At 39.5% G+C, this 18,922-nt stretch overlaps 1 protein-coding gene and 1 long non-coding RNA gene across 6 annotated transcripts in view; one reads left to right on the top strand and one right to left on the bottom strand.

The window, feature by feature from the left end:
- Nucleotides 1-14,161, top strand: part of LOC110455248 (myelin regulatory factor-like) — a 119,961-nt gene extending 105,800 nt beyond the window's left edge. For all 5 annotated transcript variants that reach the window (XM_021505252.1, XM_021505250.1, XM_021505251.1 and 2 more), the window contains 13 exons: nt 1,299-1,499; nt 2,369-2,593; nt 3,148-3,326; nt 6,490-6,672; nt 7,201-7,317; nt 8,033-8,151; nt 9,281-9,433; nt 9,887-10,065; nt 10,503-10,653; nt 11,538-11,682; nt 12,247-12,349; nt 12,728-12,787; nt 13,509-14,161. In XM_021505252.1, coding sequence (XP_021360927.1) covers nt 1,299-1,499; nt 2,369-2,593; nt 3,148-3,326; nt 6,490-6,672; nt 7,201-7,317; nt 8,033-8,151; nt 9,281-9,433; nt 9,887-10,065; nt 10,503-10,653; nt 11,538-11,682; nt 12,247-12,349; nt 12,728-12,787; nt 13,509-13,604 — 1,911 coding nt within the window. In that variant the 3' untranslated portion in view covers nt 13,605-14,161. The remainder of the gene's footprint in view (nt 1-1,298; nt 1,500-2,368; nt 2,594-3,147; nt 3,327-6,489; nt 6,673-7,200; nt 7,318-8,032; nt 8,152-9,280; nt 9,434-9,886; nt 10,066-10,502; nt 10,654-11,537; nt 11,683-12,246; nt 12,350-12,727; nt 12,788-13,508) is intronic.
- Nucleotides 14,162-14,821: 660 nt separating this feature from the next.
- On the bottom strand, nt 14,822-17,669 carry LOC110455250. Its single transcript, XR_002463432.1, has 2 exons — nt 17,267-17,669; nt 14,822-15,880 (listed from the first exon to the last, which is right to left on the bottom strand). It is a non-coding gene; the product is annotated as an uncharacterized LOC110455250 (long non-coding RNA).
- Between the last annotated feature and the right edge of the window lie 1,253 nt (nt 17,670-18,922).

The following is an 18,922-nucleotide window of genomic DNA, read 5'->3' as shown; positions in this document are numbered from 1 at the left end:
TTGAGGTTTTTGAAGTAAAACCAATTTTCATGATGTAATACTTACCATAACTTTAGTATGCATATACAATACCTACACCCATCTTTGTAGCCCAAAAACAAAAGATTCAAATATCCCTACCTCCCTACCGTGACGTAACCTCTATCTCGATGACAGAGCCACGGAGTGATCTCCCTTCCTCAAACCCCCTTTTATGGAGCCTAAAGGCAGCCAGGATGAGGAGGCAAGGGGAGGAATACAGGGTGGGACTCCATAAAGTTATGGTAAGTATTACATCATGAAAATTGGTTTTACTTCAAAAACCTCAAATCTCAATAACTGAGCCACGAATAATAAAACAAATATTACCAAAGAAAATATTTGATAACTCTCCAGGATGTCAAGTTTTATAAACCATGGATGTCAAACGGAGTCACGTAAAGTTTTTGAACTAAAGTAAATCAACAAAGAATCCAGTGGGAAACTGACGTAACGGAAAAGACTTGTGGCACGTCACTGTAGTGTGCTGGAAAAGACTTGTGGCACGTCACTGTAGTGTGCTGGAAAAGACTTGTGGCACGTCACTGTAGTGTGCTGGAAAAGACTTGTGGCACGTCACTGTAGTGTGCTTGAAAAGACTTGTGGCACGCCACTGTAGTGTGCTGGAAAAGACTTGTGGCACGTCACTGTAGTGTGCTGAAAAGACTTGTGGCACGTCACTGTAGTGTGCTGGAAAAGACTTGTGGCACGTCACTGTAGTGTTCTGGAAAAAATGTGTGGCACGTCACTGTATTGTGCTAAAAAAAAATCCACCTACGAGAGGACACATACTGTTAGAAATATTTATTCCAGGACCCCAATCCCTGGCAATACCTGATTACCATGCTTGGGAATAAAAATAATGGACCAAAAACAATTCCATCGTCATAGTGTCAATATGTTGCTACAGTGATGTTGTGTTACAGGTTTCAAGCTCTGTATAGTGTTTGACAATATTTCACAGCTCTGAAAATTGAAGTATAAAACTGTGCTGTACTTTTTTTTATAGAAATTGAAGTTAAATGAGTTAACCTCAAGTATTTTGCTTCCATCAGTAAAATTGTAAATCTATGACCAAGTTACTTTATGGTTTTTTACTTAAACTCATTCACCCCTGAAACTTTATAATGAACTATTCCAACCTTTGAATTGGAAGAGTTTAATTGTGCCTTTAGGGGTAAATAAGTTAATATAATTTCTGATTAGGCTGAACTAAACCCCAGTATCCAGTTATGATTACTTTGACCTTTAACCTAGATTATTACAATATTTAATTACAGGCATCCAATCCTGGCCAGTTTGACAGTGACGTTGACGTGCTATGGCAGAAGGCACAAACCCCCAACGGAGTTTACCACGAGGGTAGGGTTGGAATCAACACTGACCATTTAGACGAGGCGCTGACCGTTAATGGCAATATAAAACTGACCGGTCGCATTCTCCAGCCATCAGATATCAGAGCTAAAGAGGACCTTAAGGAGGTATGGCAAGGGGACCAATACTCTGTGGCAGGGGGAACTACTCTGATTCGAGGAATTAGTCTGTGAAGTTTAGAAAAGGGGTCAGGGGATTAAACCATTACTGTGGGGTGTATTACTCAATAGATCAAATATTAATGTGGTTAATGAGTGGTTATTTAACAAGCAAATGAGATTAAAAGACTTTAAGGAAAGGAGTGTAAGGAATTTGACCAAATTTCAATCAATGACGCTATCTGTAAAGCAAAAAACATATTCCTAGATTTAATGATACTTTAAAAAAAACCAAGAAAGGCAATATAGACAGAAATATACTGGCATGTTGGGAAATCCCTGTATTGCTGCCAAAACCTGTAGCTACGAATTGTAAACTGTTTTTACAGCATGATTATAGCTTTGATTAATCATTTCTAAAAAAGAAAAACCTGACCTTTATGATAAAATTATAAAGTAGAAATGAACGAAATCTAATCAACTGTAGTGTTGTTCTGAGTGTAAATAATTGAGTGGGGCTAGACCAGGATTTGAACACCGGACATCAAATTGCTTTACTTGGAGGTGACAAGACCAAACTGTGCTACAGTCACTGTATATAGAAAAACACACAGTGCAGTGGGACAGGGACCTTGAACTCATTCACCCCTGAAATTTCATAATGAACTATTCCAACCTTTGAATTGGGAGGGTATAAATGTGTCATCAGGGGTGAATTAGTTAAGAAGAAGCATTCTTTTCAAAAATATGAATTGAAATATATTGAAAATAAATGCACAGCATACATAAATATATGTCTACAAGTAAGGGCCAACACCAATTCAAAGGTCATCCCTGTTACCGGTATTTACCATTGTTTTGCCTTGTATTACAATCAGATGGACTCCAAGGACCAGCTCAAGAAGGTTTCCCAAATGAAGATTTACCATTATAACTACAGTCCAGACTTTGCCGAGAGTGCGGGAATCCCGGAGGACAAGCGAGGAGATACTGGAGTCATCGCACAGGAAGTTAGGGAGGTCCTGCCTGATGCTGTTATGGAAACAGGCGATGTCCTTCTACCAGGGGGTCAGAAAATACAAAATCTTCTCGTCGTAAATAAGGTAATGTTTCGCTGGTAATTATGCCCCCGCCATGTTGTAGGGAAGAATATTGTGTTACCTATGTCCATCACTTCATCCCGTCACATTCTGATTCATTGTTATATGGCTTTTGTGAGTTTTTGTGAAATGAAGACATATGTTCTTTGAAATCGATAGCTGTGAAGCTTATTTCTGTAATTTTATCCTTTTTTTAATGACATTAATGAATTGTGTCATTGACAATTTTACTAAGCGAGATACTGTACGCCCGGAAATTTTCGTCCAGTCAAATGTTCACCCTTCTACAGTAAAATGCATTTTTTGCCCAATATAAATTTGCCTTCCGCTTAATTACTATGCATTTTGTATTGTTTAAAGATGTTTGCTGTAATGATAAATTTCATAAAATTCATTACACAGTTTATATCTTCATTAAAATCTATTTGATTAAATAAAACACAGTTATTCTGAATATGTCCTTTCCTGCCCGTGTGCACAATATTAACACACAAACATTTGAAAATGAAATTGTGAAAATAATATTGAATATTACTGATTTGACATTATTTTTACAGGAACGCATATTTATGGAAAATGTTGGAGCTGTAAAAGAACTTTGTAAACTAACAGACAACCTTGAGGTCAGAATTGACGAGCTCGAGAAGATGAATACAAAATTATCCAAACTGAAACGATTTGATAGCATCAAATCAACAGTTAGCTCCAAGTCCAGCTGTAGCGTCAGTACCATCAGGTAAGGGGCAAGCCAGCTGTAGCGTCAGTACCATCAGGTAAGGGGCAAGTCAGCTGTAGCGTCAGTACCATCAGGTAAGGGGCAAGTCCAGCTGTAGCGTCAGTACCATCAGGTAAGGGGCAAGTCAGCTGTAGCGTCAGTACCATCAGGTAAGGGGCAAGTCAGCTGTAGCGTCAGTACCATCAGGTAAGGGGCAAGTCCAGCTGTAGCGTCAGTACCATCAGGTAAGGGGCAAGTCAGCTGTAGCGTCAGTACCATCAGGTAAGGGGCAAGTCAGCTGTAGCGTCAGTACCATCAGGTAAGGGGCAAGTCCAGCTGTATTGTCAGTACCATCAGGTAAGGGGCAAGTGAGCTGTAGCGTCAGTACCATCAGGTAAGGGGCAAGTCAGCTGTAGCATCAGTAGTACCATCAGGTAAGGGGCAAGTCCAGCTGTAGCGTCAGTACCATCAGGTAAGGGACAAGTCAGCTGAAGCGTCAGTACCATCAGGTAAGGGGCAAGTCAGCTGTAGCGTCAGTCCCATCAGGTAAGGGGCAAGTCCAGCTGTATTGTCAGTACCATCAGGTAAGGGGCAAGAGAGCTGTAGCGTCAGTACCATCAGGTAAGGGCCAAGTGAGCTGTAGCGTCAGTACCATCAGGTAAGAGGCAAGTCAGCTGTAGCATCAGTAGTACCATCAGGGAAGGGGCAAGTCCAGCTGTAGCGTCAGTACCATTAGGTAAGGGGCAAGTCAGCTGTAGCGTCAGTACAATCAGGTAAGGGGCAAGTCCAGCTGTATCGTCAGTACCATCAGGTAAGGGGCAAGTCAGATGTAGCGACATTACCATCAGGTAAGGGGCCAGTCCAGCTGTAGCGTCAGTGCCATCAGGTAAGGGGCAAGTCAGCTGTAGCGTCGGTACCATCAGGTAAGGGGCAAGTCAGCTGTCGCGTCAGTACCATCAGGTAAGGGACAAGTGAGCTGAAGCGTCAGTACCATCAGGTAAGGGGCAAGGCAGCTGTAGCGTCAGTACCCACAGGTTAGGGGCAAGTCCAGCTGTAGCGTCAGTACCATGAGGTAAGGGGCAAGTCAGCTGTAGCGTCAGTACCAACAGGTAAGGGGCAAGTCCAGCTGTATTGTCAGTACCATCAGGGAAGGGGCAAGTGAGTTGTAGCGTCAGTACCATCAGGTAAGGGACAAGGCCAGCTGTAGCGTCAGTACCATCAGGGAAGGGACAAGTCCAGCTGTAGCGTCAGTACCATCAGGCAAGGGGCAAGTCAGCTGTAGCGTCAGTACCATTAGGTAAGGGGCAAGTCCAGCTGTAGCGTCACTACCATTGGGTAAGGGGCAAGTCAGCTGTAGCGTCGGTACCATCAGGTAAGGGGCAAGTCAGCTGTAGCGTCGGTACCATCAGGTAAGGGGCAAGTCAGCTGAAGCGTCAGTACCATCAGGTAAGGGGGAAGTCAGCTGTAGCGTCAGTACCATCAGGTAAGGAGCAAGTCCAGCTGTAGCGTCAGTACCATCGGGTAAGGGGCAAGTCAGCTGTAGCGTCAGTCCCATCAGGTAAGGGGCAAGTCAGCTGTAGCGTTAGTACCATCAGGTAAGGGGTAAGTCAGCTGTAGCGTCAGTACCATCAGGAAAGGGACAAGTCAGCTGAAGCGTCAGTACCATCAGGGAAGGGGCAAGTCAGCCGGAGCGTCAGTACCATCAGGTAAGGGGCAAGTCAGATGTAGCGACATTACCATCAGGTAAGGGGCCAGTCCAGCTGTAGCGTCAGTGCCATCAGGTAAGGGGCAAGTCAGCTGTAGCGTCGGTACCATCAGGTAAGGGGCAAGTCAGCTGGAGCGTCATTACCATCAGGTAAGGGGCAAGTCAGCTGTCGCGTCAGTACCATCAGGTAAGGGGCAAGTGAGCTGTATCGTCAGTACCATCAGGTAAGGGGCAAGTCAGATGTAGCGACATTACCATCAGGTAAGGGGCCAGTCCAGCTGTAGCGTCAGTGCCATCAGGTAAGGGGCAAGTCCAGCTGTATTGTCAGTACCATCAGGTAAGTGGCAAGGTAGCTGTAGCGTCAGTACCATCAGGTAAGGGCCAAGTGAGCTGTAGCGTCAGTACCATCAGGAAAGGGACAAGTCAGCTGAAGCGTCAGTACCATCAGGAAAGGGGCAAGTCAGCTGTAGCGTCAGTACCAACAGGTAAGGGGCAAGTCCAGCTGTATTGTCAGTACCATCAGGTAAGGGGCAAGAGAGCTGTAGCGTCAGTCCCATCAGGTAAGGGGCAAGTCAGCTGTAGCGTTAGTACCATCAGGTAAGGGGCAAGTCAGCTGAAGCGTCAGTACCATCAGGTACGGGGCAAGTCCAGCTGTATCGTCAGTACCATCAGGTAAGGGGCAAGTCCGCTGTAGCGACATTACCATCAGGTAAGGGCCAAGTCCAGCTGTAGCGTCAGTACCATTGGGTAAGGGGCAAGTCAGCTGTAGCGTCGGTACCATCAGGTAAGGGGCAAGTCCAGCTGCAGCGTCAGTACCATCAGGTAAGGGAAAAGTCAGCGGAAGCGTCAGTACCATCAGGTAAGGGGCAAGTCAGCTGTCGCGTCAGTACCATCAGGTAAGGGACAAGTCCGCTGTAGCGTCATTACCATCAGGTAAGGGGCAAGTCAGCTGTCGCGTCAGTACCATCAGGTAAGGGACAAGTGAGCTGTAGCGTCAGTACCATCAGGTAAGGGGCAAGTCAGCTGTAGCGTCAGTACCATCAGGTAAGGGACAAGTCAGCTGTAGCGTCAGTACCATCAGGTAAGGGGCAAGTCCAGCTGTAGCGTCAGTACCATCAGGTAAGGGACAAGTCAGCTGTAGCGTCAGTACCATCAGGTAAGGGACAAGTCAGCTGTAGCGTCAGTACCATCAGGTAAGGGACAAGTCCAGCTGTAGCGTCAGTACCATCAGGTAAGGGACAAGTCAGCTGTAGCGTGATATTGACCTTAACTTTGTCTCTGACAGTCAATATCACTTTTTCAGGTCCATATAACCATATAATCACTACAACAAAAAGTCCATAACTGAAAAATGGTTCCAATTCAATAATATTTGTTTGTTTACGGTTCTGATAAAATATTTGTGTATGGTTTCAAGATCATTAAAGTCTCTTTGTGTATGGTTCAAGTTAATAAATATCTATTTGTGTATGATTCCAGTTCAATGCCAAAAAGAACCTCCCAACGCCATCCACATCATTCACGCTCCGTCCCTTACAAGGAGCACAAGTCTTCTAACGGGACCCCTCGGCCCGCCCCCACCTCGACAGACAGCCAAGGATGGTGTAGTAATCGGTTCATACAGCTCACAATCATCACACTTATACTCATTATGGCCTTCTGGTAAGTGAAGGAAGGGGAAGCAACTGGGATGACTTTGTTAGCATTTGACGAGGGCATAATTACCCATTTCAGAGTACTATTTTAGCTCAGCTGGCCTGAATAAGCTTAAGGCATTGCGCCACAACTGTTATTTATTTGTTGTCCATTATTTATCATCAGCTTTTAATCTAAAAGACTACTTGTCCAGAACAGCTGTTAATAGAATGAATTAGGGGAACTCAGTGTTGCATACCAGCAAATGAATAATGAGGGAAAGTGGTGTAGGTAGGGCTGCAGTGACATATTGCGATATTTTGAATACTGTACGATACACAATATTTTGTAGGGAGGTCACGATATACATCTATGATATTTTTCTCAAAAGGGGAAATGGGAATAAATATTGTAAGACTTCTTGAAAGCAAGATCAGTCAAATATGTAATGGGTTTTTTGGTGTTTTTTTATATATTAAAAATTATCTGTAAGTTTTATTGGTCAGTAAATGTAAATTAGATATTTATAATATTAACTATTAATTTTTTTTACAGCCTAATTGCCATCACCATTTTGTACATAATGGAGCGGAACAAAGAGTCGGGTAATGTCACAAACAACCACAACTACATCAATTCTGCCACTCCCAGTCTCAACGCCGGGCACTCACAGTACGTATATGGTCACACACACTTGTACAAGCTTCTGTCATTTCACAACCAGTAGCGATAAGATTGCACGACTACAAGTAAATGATTTTCATTCGAACTCTCCTGTCATACTCATGAAAAAAGTGTTGACAATTTCATGTGAATATTCTAACATTTCAGTTTTAATTTCAACACTTTTAATAGGCTTGGGACTGGACATTGGGTTTGGCTTATATAAGATCTTACTGAATTTATTAGTAATTAGTTTGGGGTAAGGAAGGCAACTGCAATTGAAATCAGGAATTTCCGTTTGTTTTTGTTTTTCATTCACAATTTGCCTGTGTCTTGAGTTAACTTTCTAATGGTTATTCAAAACTTTCAAATGTATTGCTGTTTATTATGAATGAACTCTATGGGATGCAAACCTGTTGAGTGGAATATCATTACACTACATATTTAGGTCCATGATAAAAGTCTCAACAATATGATTGTTAGGAATCGGGGGATTAAGTGGTTAAGGTGCTGACTGTCAATGATCACTAGCCCTCCACTACTAGGTCAATAGTTGGAGGCCTTCATGGAGCAGGCCTGGGAAATTACCGCAGGTTGGTGGTTCTTCTCCGGTACTCCAGTGTTCCTCCACCAACAAAACCTCTCGCGACTTTAAATGACCATAGCTGTTAATATAATAGGACTGTAATAATTAATGGTTGACCCTTATTTTTGTTCTTCCCAGACCAATCAGCGGGAAAAATATGTCCAGTCGTGGTCCATTTGGGGTCATCACCACGCCTGTACCGCCTGTTACATCAGAGTCAGCGGTTGTGACTTCACATATGGTCACGCCTTCTTTTAGTAAGTATTGGTAGATGTATTCAACGGACCGAATCTGTTAATCATACCCTTCTATATCATTTATCGTACTTCTCTGAGTGTCTTCTTCAATAGTAACATTACTACTATCACCAATAGACTTGATTATAGTTGATATATACTAGGCATCTCCTTTATAAGATTTAATGGCCAGTTCAGCTGTTGCGATTTGACTATACCTAAACATGATGAAGTCCAATTGGTTTCATTGAGACTTTGAGAATGGTCAGTTAGCACTGTTGATGGCTTGTCACCTTTCACCAAGATGGCAGGGATTCACTTTCTTGACTAAATATAAAAAAATATCGGGCTATGTGCATGACTATAGTGGTTATTTTTCCAGATGTTCAGATTTTTCTTCATATTTAGACTCTAAAATATAAGTTGGCAAAATTGTTTTAAGATAGATAAAGTTTATATTGAGATAACACAATTTGGACAATGCTCACAGGGACTAGGGATTCAGAACTATAAGTTTGAGATTTATCACTGTACGAGGTCTTGTAGTTGGCACCGTCAGGGTTCCAAGGGAGACAACTCTCCTGAAATCATCTATTAACTCGCCATCTTAGAAGTGTTTAACTAGAACTGTAAGCCAAAGGCTAACTAATACCCCCGCTGCTATATAAACCAGAACTATAAGTTAAAGGCTTACTAAGGCAAAGCATTGCAAAGCAATCCATAGTCTTCCACCAGTAACAAGTATTTCACACAAAGGGGCATACCTCCATCAAAAAGGGTCAAAATTCAAAATTAAAATGCCGGTGCACCACTGCATAAGATACTGATCATTCATGCAAAGTGTCAATGAAATCCACCTGTTAATTAAGGAGGAGTTGAACTGACAAGTTACTGTGGACGACAGACAGACCTACAGACAGACATACAGACAGACAGACAGACAGGGTGATTCCAGAACACACACCCTAACTTCGTTGCGGGGGTATAAAAATAGCTTATATTATCAGACATTTTTTTAAATTATTTAACAGCTTGTATTATCAAACCGTCTCTAATTAAAGACTGTCTAGATGAACAATCTGATTCATTCAGTCGTTTTAGGTTAATTATGAGATCATTGATGATATGATGTATATTTCTTTCTTTGTAGCGAGATCACCACTGTTGATCATTCCTCCGTACCCGCAGTGTGACCCGAACACAACCTGTAACGAGAGACAGTGCTGTCCCCCTCCGATACAGCATGATCAGGAAGGGCCGATGTATGTGCCCTGGACGCATCATAACAGGAACCATGTTGAAAGTGAGTCTTGTTCTTAATCCCTGTTTACCTCCATCCAAACATTACCACCTTCCCTTTGTCCTCTCTCCATCAGATGATGACATCCCTGCCATATTTGGAAATATACTTTTAGAAATTGCTGCTGTTCTTTAAAAAAAAAAAGTTTCAAATTTCCTTTGTTAAGCTTAAGAAAAAGTCTTCAAAACCTCATATGGTCTTTCTCTTCGTCAGATGAGGACATCCCTGCAACATTTGGAAAGATATTTTCTGAAATTGCTGCTATTTACTCAAATTTCCTTTGTTAAGCTTAAGAAAAAGTCTTCAAACCTAATATGGTCTTTCTCTCCGTCAGATGAGGACGTCCCTGCAACATTTGGAAAGATATTTTCAGAAATTGCTACTATTTACTCAAATTTCCTTTGTTAAGCTTAAGAAAAAGTCTTCAAATCCTAATATGGTCTTTTTCTCCGTCAGATGATGATATCCCTGCAACAGATGCCGTACCTCAGTCTGTTGATAACAACACACAGAGAAACAGTAGTAACCCGAGTTACCGCCTGATCACAGACAACCCGGTAACACCCAGCCCAGTCACACCCCGCCCTTCACAACAGACTGGCAATGCCCTGCCACAGGACAACACAGTACCAGTGGTAAGATTGTCAGCCTCCTAAGTCATTTATAAGAGCTTGTTATCGTCTTTGAGTTTAACACCTTTGAAAAAGTTCAAACCATAACTTTTTGTTATTATTTTTTTCACCCACATACAAAGTATGCATTAAGGTCATTTTGGTCTCTGTGGAGTATAACATATAGATAGATAGATTGTAAGGGAAAGGCACTGTTTTTCCAAGGAAAGACAGAAATTTCTAGACTAAACGCATGTCTCCATTTCCAATAACAGCAATTGAATCATTATCCCATTTTTATAAATTTCCAAATTGACAAGAAACATGATTTAGGGAGAAAATGAAAATAGTGCTTTTTTGTTTATCAAATCCACATCCCCTTTGTGATCTCTGTGAGTAAGAGGGATATTTTACTCGAATGTCTGTGTTGATGTTTTTCTGATGTCGCCTATTTCTTATAGACAGTGAAGCCCGTGGATCAGCAACCTAATGTGATCGTCAACACCATTGACGAGTCTAACACGGACACCCAGGGTTACAACTATAACAACGGCGACACCAACAGTAACGAGGTCAAAGTGTCCCACAGACGTAAACGCTTCGTCACAACAGGTACGAGGAGTTGACCGATAAACATTCATGTTCAATTTCAACTGAACCCTGTTTAATATGTGAAAGTGTATAAATCAGACATTCAGCTAGATACCGCTGCATGCATTTCTATTTTATACTGAAACCAGATCTTTAGTAAGCTATGCATTTCTGAACCTGTCTTTAAGAAAGTTCAGACCCCTGCTGTGTTCGCTTTGGACATCACTACTGTGGACAGGTTTTACAGTAGTCAGGTTTCACTGTAGACAGTTTTCATTATAGACAGATTTCACTTTATAAAGGTTTCAATGTAGATGAGCATTACTGTTAGCAGGTTTCACTATAGACAGGTTTCAACATAAACAGGTTTTACTGAGACTGGTTTAACTGTAGGCAGGTTTTACTATAGAAATATTTCGCTATACACAGGTTTTATTGAGGCTGGTTTCACCAGACACTTTTCACTATATACAGGTTTCACTGATGGCATGCAGGTTTCACTAGTCACATTTCACTATATACAGGTTTCACTGTAGACATATTTCATTGTACACAAGTTTCACTGAGGCTGGTTTCACCAGACACTTTTCCCTATATACAGGTTTCACTAGACACATTTCATTATATACAGGTTTCACTGTAGTCGGGTTCACTATGGACACATTTCACTCTAAACAGGTTTCACTTTAGACAGTATCATTGAAATTATAAGATCATGACAACATAGAAATAACATCTTCCAGAAGTATAAAAAAAAGTATTTAAATTTTATTGATTTATCTGAAGGATATTCTCTGAATTTAGAATGCTTAGGCTATTGCAGTTTTTGGCTTTTAACTATAGTATTTTGTTAATATGTTTAAATTCTTCAAATAAGTGTTGAGCTTTTGTTGTGTTTTTTACAGACCAGCTGAAGGCAACAGTTTTTCTTAAAGAGCTGAACTTTGAGTTTGACTCCAAGTTTTGCAGTAACTGTACGAATACTAACAAGACCTACATACTGAGGTTGAGCCAATACTTTGGATTTGAACCGGTTACCATTAAGTTCAAGTAAGTTTTTTTGTCGTACTTATCTGGGGATCAGCCCAGTATGCTGTCATATGTTGTTGTACCAAAACAAAATATGATGAATAAATCGACAAAAAAATACCACCTGTGTTATGTAAAATGGCGCTAGATGAAATTTGGGAGGTTATTTTATGTACAAAAAATGCAGTGGAATTTTCTTGTGTTTTGCCTGCAGTAGGACAGATAATTGACACATGTTGTCAATTACATTGTTGCTATGTTTACATTTCCAAGGGTAACCTTGCCACTAGATTTAAACGTCTAACAAATTGGATTACATTTAAATTCTGGTTCAGGTTGTGATATCAAATCAAACTTTGATAGAAGTGAAAGATGGCTGAAATTAATCTGAATCTTTTCAAAACAACACCAATGTATTCCGAATTATATTATAATGGTAGGTATTCTGATGATTGCTTCAAGAATAATATAATTCTGCTTAGAAGGTTCTATTTTGTGAATTTTTGTTGTAGTAAAGGAGTTATAAGTAAAATTAAAGGTTTCATTGAATAAATTTGATAATTTATATATTATGTTTCATTGTAGCCTTGAAACAGATATGACCGTTTCCATGTGTTTAAATGTTTCTGAAACAAGCTGCCTTGTGAATCCTGGTCAGATGGAAATACAGCACGAGTCGGAATATGAGGTATGTCGGTATTACACATAAACTTTTTTGTTAGATTATAGCTCTTTCAACACAAATACAGAAATTTTAATGTTAGTTTAAAGCTCATTCAGTAAGATTAGTGTTTTTTACGGGGTTTTGTCACTACAAGCCTAGAAGCATAAGAATTAGGAGGGGTGGGCTTATTACAGGGACAACAACTTACCATTTGTTGGCATTTCTATTGAATTGTATTAGATACAAGTGGGCCTATTACAACGACAAGGAAATAGCATTTGTTGGTTTTTCTATTGAACTGCAACATATATGGGTGAGCTTATTACCAGGCATGGGCTTATTACTGGATAAATAAAGCATGTTAATACACTATTATAATCAGCTGTATGTTTTACCTTACAGTGGAAGATGCCTATTGGGAGCTACTTTTACAGCGCCTTCCGCTTCAGGGTCACATCCAGGGTAATGTCACTATTAATTAAGAACCTTGTGCAAGCAAACCTGTTCATGCAACCACCTCCATTAAAAGACCACCTGCATTAAGCAACTATTTGTAATGTTCAATATTTTAATGATGTTTGTGGACTGAACCTGTACTAAGAGACCAGTTGCATTAATTAAGGTTCAAGACCACTTTCAGGACTTCGAGATGATGGTCGCTTAACTCATTCACCACTACATATCTGAACTGGACTTGTCCAGTCTGTGATTTGGAAAGGTTCAAATGTGACTTTAAGGGTGAATGGGTAAACAGAGGTCTGACTGTACCTCTTTTTACTGTAAATGTCTCAAGCTGGAAAGTTAAAAGAGGTGGATTAATTTCCCCATAAACATTCCTAATATAAGATGTTGGCTCACAGCTGCTTGCCATAGTTAGCCTTATATACTCAATACCCAGGCTCGTAGCTGCCTATATGTAGAAGAATCCATCAAATTTTCAAACAGAAAAACAAAACAAAACAGTTACACTGCTTGTTGCATCCCCTTGTCTCCCTACCAAGGCCTTGCCCTGGACCCACTTCTTAATGAATCCACTCCGAATAAGGGCTAGCTACGCCCCCTGATACAAGTTTACATTGCATAACGTTGACATCCATGTATAAATTTATTATATTATTTTGAGTAGAGTAGAATGTTATTTACATGCTTTGTATGAAATTTCACTTTCATTTTGCTTTTTCAGGACCAGAATTCTCCGTGCACACTTCGTCCCGAGGATACAGCCAACCCCTTCATAGAGTACAACCTAAACTTCGAGAGGACTTGTGACGACCGGTGAACTGTCTAAACAAGTGGTCGATTAATAGCTCAACACATTCCGATATGATGTTCTAGCTATCGAGCGTGACGTATTTATGTTGACCATGCTTGTAAAAGTTACATTACGCTGCACCGACCACCAATCTAACTATTGTGAATGTTCTAGGTCAATGTATACTGATATAAATACCTTGAAGATGACGTTCCTTGTAACAACTGATTCAACGCCGATAGACTGGTCCTCAGCAACATGTAAGCGATTTACTCGAATTCACCGGAGGTCATTCAGTGCAGCAGTAAGGCAGCCTTCAAACTTTTGTTTGTCAGGGGACAATAATACTTTCTTGTGGATGCCCTAGATATTTATTGTCAGATTATATATATGTCATTGTGGATCATGAACAATAAACTATATTAGCATCTGTGTCATCTAAACAGATGGCATTCTAGGGGCCTTTGAACTGATGAGGACCAAGAATGGTTGAACCTGACCAGGCATAAAATTATCCATTAAGAATTTTCTAGTGAGATTGATCATTAAAGGTATTTGACGCAAAATCTTATTTTTTCTCTGGGAAAAAAAAAAAGAATTGCAAGATCACTAATGCTAGCAAATGCAGAATATGATAATTGTATCATAATAACGGCTGGAAAAGATAAAAAAAAGTGTTTCATGGACACAAATGCAGATATTCCAACGAGATAGTGATGCCGCAGAAGTAACGCTTGTGTACATAATTTTCGCAAGTTTAATAATGCTAGCAAATGCAGAATGCAGTAATTCATAAAAACAGACGTAAAAGTGAGAAATAGTGTTTCATGGACACAAATGCAGATATTCCAGCTAGATAGTGATGACGCAGTGATAACGCTTGTATACATAATCTTCACTTGCAGTTGATAAATGTAATATGTGATACACAAAATACGGTAATGTGCCATGATGATGTCTTGCGTAAAAATTCAGCACGCAAATTACGATACTTTTATGATGTACAGATGTTTTATTGGTTTTTATGTCCTCATCTATTTTTGTACTGTAAAAAATGTTTGTTTATATGTAACTCGTCAGGATGCAAAACAAAGAAACAAAATATGACGTATTGGGGCGTGAGGTATTTCGGTGAGTCAGAAGTATGTTTACAAGGAACTACGGTACTAATTACATACTGGAAACAGCGCCTTCTCTATGGCAGTGCTTTTTAAATTGATGCAAGACGGAGAAAAAGTACTCAATTTTTTATTTTATTTGTGAACCTATTCTTGTGGAAGCGTTTTACAATAGCTTAACATGCACAAATGTATTGCTTAAAGATGTGAGATTAATCCAGAGATAGAACAAACATCTAAGATTTTCAGCAAATGTGCCTTACATTTTTGATGAATGTTTAAAAGTACATTTTACCAAATTTTTGGTATATTTGAGGTTTTGATACCATAAACTAAGGTGGATTAATAAGTAAACAGTGTTGACAATATCAATCTGTACAAAACCTTATTGTCTTGGTCAGAAAATGACACAAAGTGAGATTATTTAATTGTACCAAAACATTCCATTTGTACATAAAATATAAAAAAGAAACCTAGTTATTAAAATTAATAGTTTATACAGTACTGATCAACATGATTTGATGAAGAATGTCCTGAAATGACCTTAGCAGTGGACAGGCATAAACCCTATACAAAAATGTACAACCAACTTTCATGAAGAACATGCACTTATAAAGTGTAGTTAGTACAGTACTTAAGGTAGAGATTCCCAGGGCTCTGTATATAATCTCCAACCAAGAAGAGTTCCAATTTGTTCAGCATCGTTTTCTGATTTGGAGATGCTTGCCCATTTACAGTAGCATAGCATTACATACAAAAGAAATTCATTTAATACTCATTGTACTTTCCTTTTTCACAAAATCGTCTTCTCCACAAGGATTGGATCTCCAGGCCTCATATATATATCATTATATTGAGATGCACAGTAATCTAGTGGTAGGATGCCGGGCTCGTGACCAAAGGGTCACAGGTTCGAATCCCATCATGGCACTGTGTTATATCCTTGAACAAGATACGTTACTCCACCTTTCTACTCAGCTATAAATGAGAATGTGGCTCAGGTTTGGCAGTGCTGGAATTGTTAAATGGTAGCTGTGAGCACCTATATGGCAGCACCGGCTGTATGATCCCCAGTAAGTTGACAAAGAATCTGGCTGGTTGTTAAGGCCTGTATGCAGTAAAAAAGGAGATGGGACTCTCTACCTTAAGGCCTGTATACAGTAGAAAAGAGATGGGACTCTCTACCTTAAGGCCTGTATACAGTAAAAAAGTGATGGGACTCTTAACCTTAAGGCCTGTATACAGTAGAAAAGTGATGGGACTCTCTACCTTAAGGCCTGTATACAGTAAAAAAAGTGATGGGGCTCTCTACCTTAAGGCCTGTATACAGTAAATAAGTGATGGGGCTCTCTACCTTAAGGCCTGTATACAGTAAAAAAGTGATGGGACTCTCTACCTTAAGGCCTGCATGCAGCAGAAAAGTGATGGGGCTCTCTACTTTAAGGCCTGCATGCAGTAGAAAAGTGATGGGACTCTCTACCTTAAGGCCTGCATGCAGTAGAAAAGAGATGGAACTCTCTACCTTAAGGCCTGCATGCAGTAGAAAAGAAATGGGGCTCTCTACCTTAAGGCCTGTATACAGTAGAAAAGTGATGGGGCTCGCGACTTGAAGGCCTGCATGCAGTAGGAAAGTGATGGGGCTCTCTACCATAAAGGCCTGTACACAGTAATAAAGTGATGGGACTCTCAACCTTAAGGCCTGTATATAGTAGACAAGTGGTGGAACTCTACCTTAAGGACTGTATACAGTAGACCAGCGGTGGAACTCTCTACCTTAGGGCCTGTATATAGTAGACAAGTGGTGAAAATCTCTACCTTAAGGCCAGTATACAGTAGACAAGTATTGGAACTCTCTACCTTAAGGGCTGTATACAATAGAAAAGTGATGGGCTCTCTACCTTAAAGCCTGTATACAGTAAAAAAAACAATGGGACTCTCTACCTTCAGGCTGGTACACAGTAGAAAAGTGATGGGACTCTCAACCTTAAGGCCTGTATACAATAGAAAAGTGATGGGCTCTCTACCTTAAAGCCTGTATACAGTAAAAAAAGTGATGTGACTCTCTACCTTGAGGCCTGTATACAGTAGACAAGTGATGGGGCTCTCTACTTTAAGGCCTGCATGCAGTAGAAAAGAAATGGGGCTCTCTACCTTAAAGCCTGTATACAGTAAAAAAAGTGATGTGACTCTCTACCTTGAGGCCTGTATACAGTAGACAAGTGATGGGGCTCTCTACCATAAAGGCCTGTACACAGTAATAAAGTGATGGGACTCTCTTCCTTAAGGCCTGCATGCAGCAGAAAAGAGATGGGGCTCTCTACTTTAAGGCCTGCATGCAGTAGGAAAGTGATGGGGCTCTCTACCTAAGGCCTGTATACAATAGAAAAGGGGTGGGCTCTCTACCTTAAAGCCTGTACACAGTAGAAAAGTGATGGGTCTCTCTACCTTAAGGCCTAGGCCTGTATACAGTAGACAAGAGATAGGACTACCTTTAAGGCCTGTATACAGTAGAAAAGAGATAGGACTAACTTTAAGGCCTGTATACAGTAGAAAAGTGATGGGGCTCTCTACCTTAAGGCCTGTACACAGTAATAAAGTGATGGGACTCTCTCCCTTAAGGCCTGTATACAGTATAAAAGTGATAGGGCTATCTACCTTAAGGCCTGTACACAGTAGAAAAGTGATGGGGCTCTCTACCTAAGGCCTGTATACAATAGAAAAGTGATGGGACTCTCTACCTTAAGGCCTGTATACAGTAGAAAACTGGGAAGACTCTCTAGGTCACAAATTGTAAAGATTTAATAATGTAGTGACCAATGCCTTGATTAGAATAAAATTATTGACTTTGCTTTTGAAGATGACATGTTTAAAGAGATTTATATTGTTTAAGTGAAGTGTGTAAATACCCCAGAAAACCTTACATTAATATATTCATATGTGTTTCAGTGAAGGAGAGTGTGTGTATGCTATTGTTANTGGTACATATTTCAACAACAAAAATAAATACTATAGACTCAGGTGACCGTTAAGGCCCATGGGCCTCTTGTTTTTAATTGTTTTTTATGTGCTCATCATTAATATGCATAAGGTCAGGGATGAGAGGTCAGAGGTCAAATCTGACCTTACTCAAATTAGCCAATGAAAAGAGGGGTAACAGCCCAGCCTTGGGTCATGTTTCTAGGAGAATAATGAACAAGCGTTATTGATATGGTCTCAATTAGAAAGGTTACTTAACTGATTACGTAACTGTTACTTCGTTATTTGTTAAGGTTTACAATGTTTCACAACTATACGCATTAAATGTAATATTTTTGTTATGCTTCAATATTCTTGATTTTGTTTATATTGTACATTCTCGATGAAAATTGGATAGATCGAATGTTTGAATTGTGTATACATGTATTATTAAAATCATTATGTTCCCACAGTAACTTATGAAGCAGGCTATGATAATATTTTCCTAGGTTTTTAGTATGTGATGACTACTTATCGGACAAAGAATATTTCTCATATCGATGTCTTATGCCCTTTAATATAAAATCATTCATTTATTATTTGTGATTTTTAATAAGGACATTTTTTATTTGTGATTTTTGAAAATACTTTGTCTACTCAACTATCGTTTCAGTTTAAAATGATTCATAATTAGATGAATTTAAACATTTGAAATTTGATTCTCATAAAACTTGAATAATGATTCTCATACAAGTTTTTCTGTACCATAAAAAACATTATAACACTTATCAATAACATGTTGTATATGAATCAGTTTCAAAGTACAAAAAAAAATGCAATAAAAGTTTAAATAGTTTTTGTATCTTTAACAATGTGATGTAGAGGTTTTTTCACAATTGTTCAGTTTGAAGTGCAAAAATTGCATGTCTTTTAAGCCATTGATACTCAACCCAGACCAAAGAGATTCTTGTTTATTAGAAATAAACTGTCACTTACAAAATTTTGGAAAAATATATTCCAATTTCAACGTCAACATTGATATTTCATTTACAATGATACGGATACTCATTGTTTTTAAACGTTTTGTATTTCTGTATCGTATTTTATGGTAGGTTATTGCTGTATTTTTTTTTCAGTATTGTATATGTAATGTGTTTTCATCTTATTTTTATTTCATTAAATGTATGAAATATAAGAACAAATTAAATTGTCGTTTCAAGTGAGCAAAATCATATCTTTGAGTATGTTAATAATGATGTTATAAATATTCCA

The sequence above is a fragment of the Mizuhopecten yessoensis genome, unplaced genomic scaffold, assembly GCF_002113885.1.
Source record: "Mizuhopecten yessoensis strain PY_sf001 unplaced genomic scaffold, ASM211388v2 scaffold8183, whole genome shotgun sequence".
In the NCBI taxonomy this organism is placed as follows: Eukaryota; Metazoa; Mollusca; class Bivalvia; order Pectinida; family Pectinidae; genus Mizuhopecten; species Mizuhopecten yessoensis.
The sequence above is the reverse complement of the archived record's forward strand: the minus strand, read 5'-3'. Positions and strand labels throughout refer to the sequence as shown.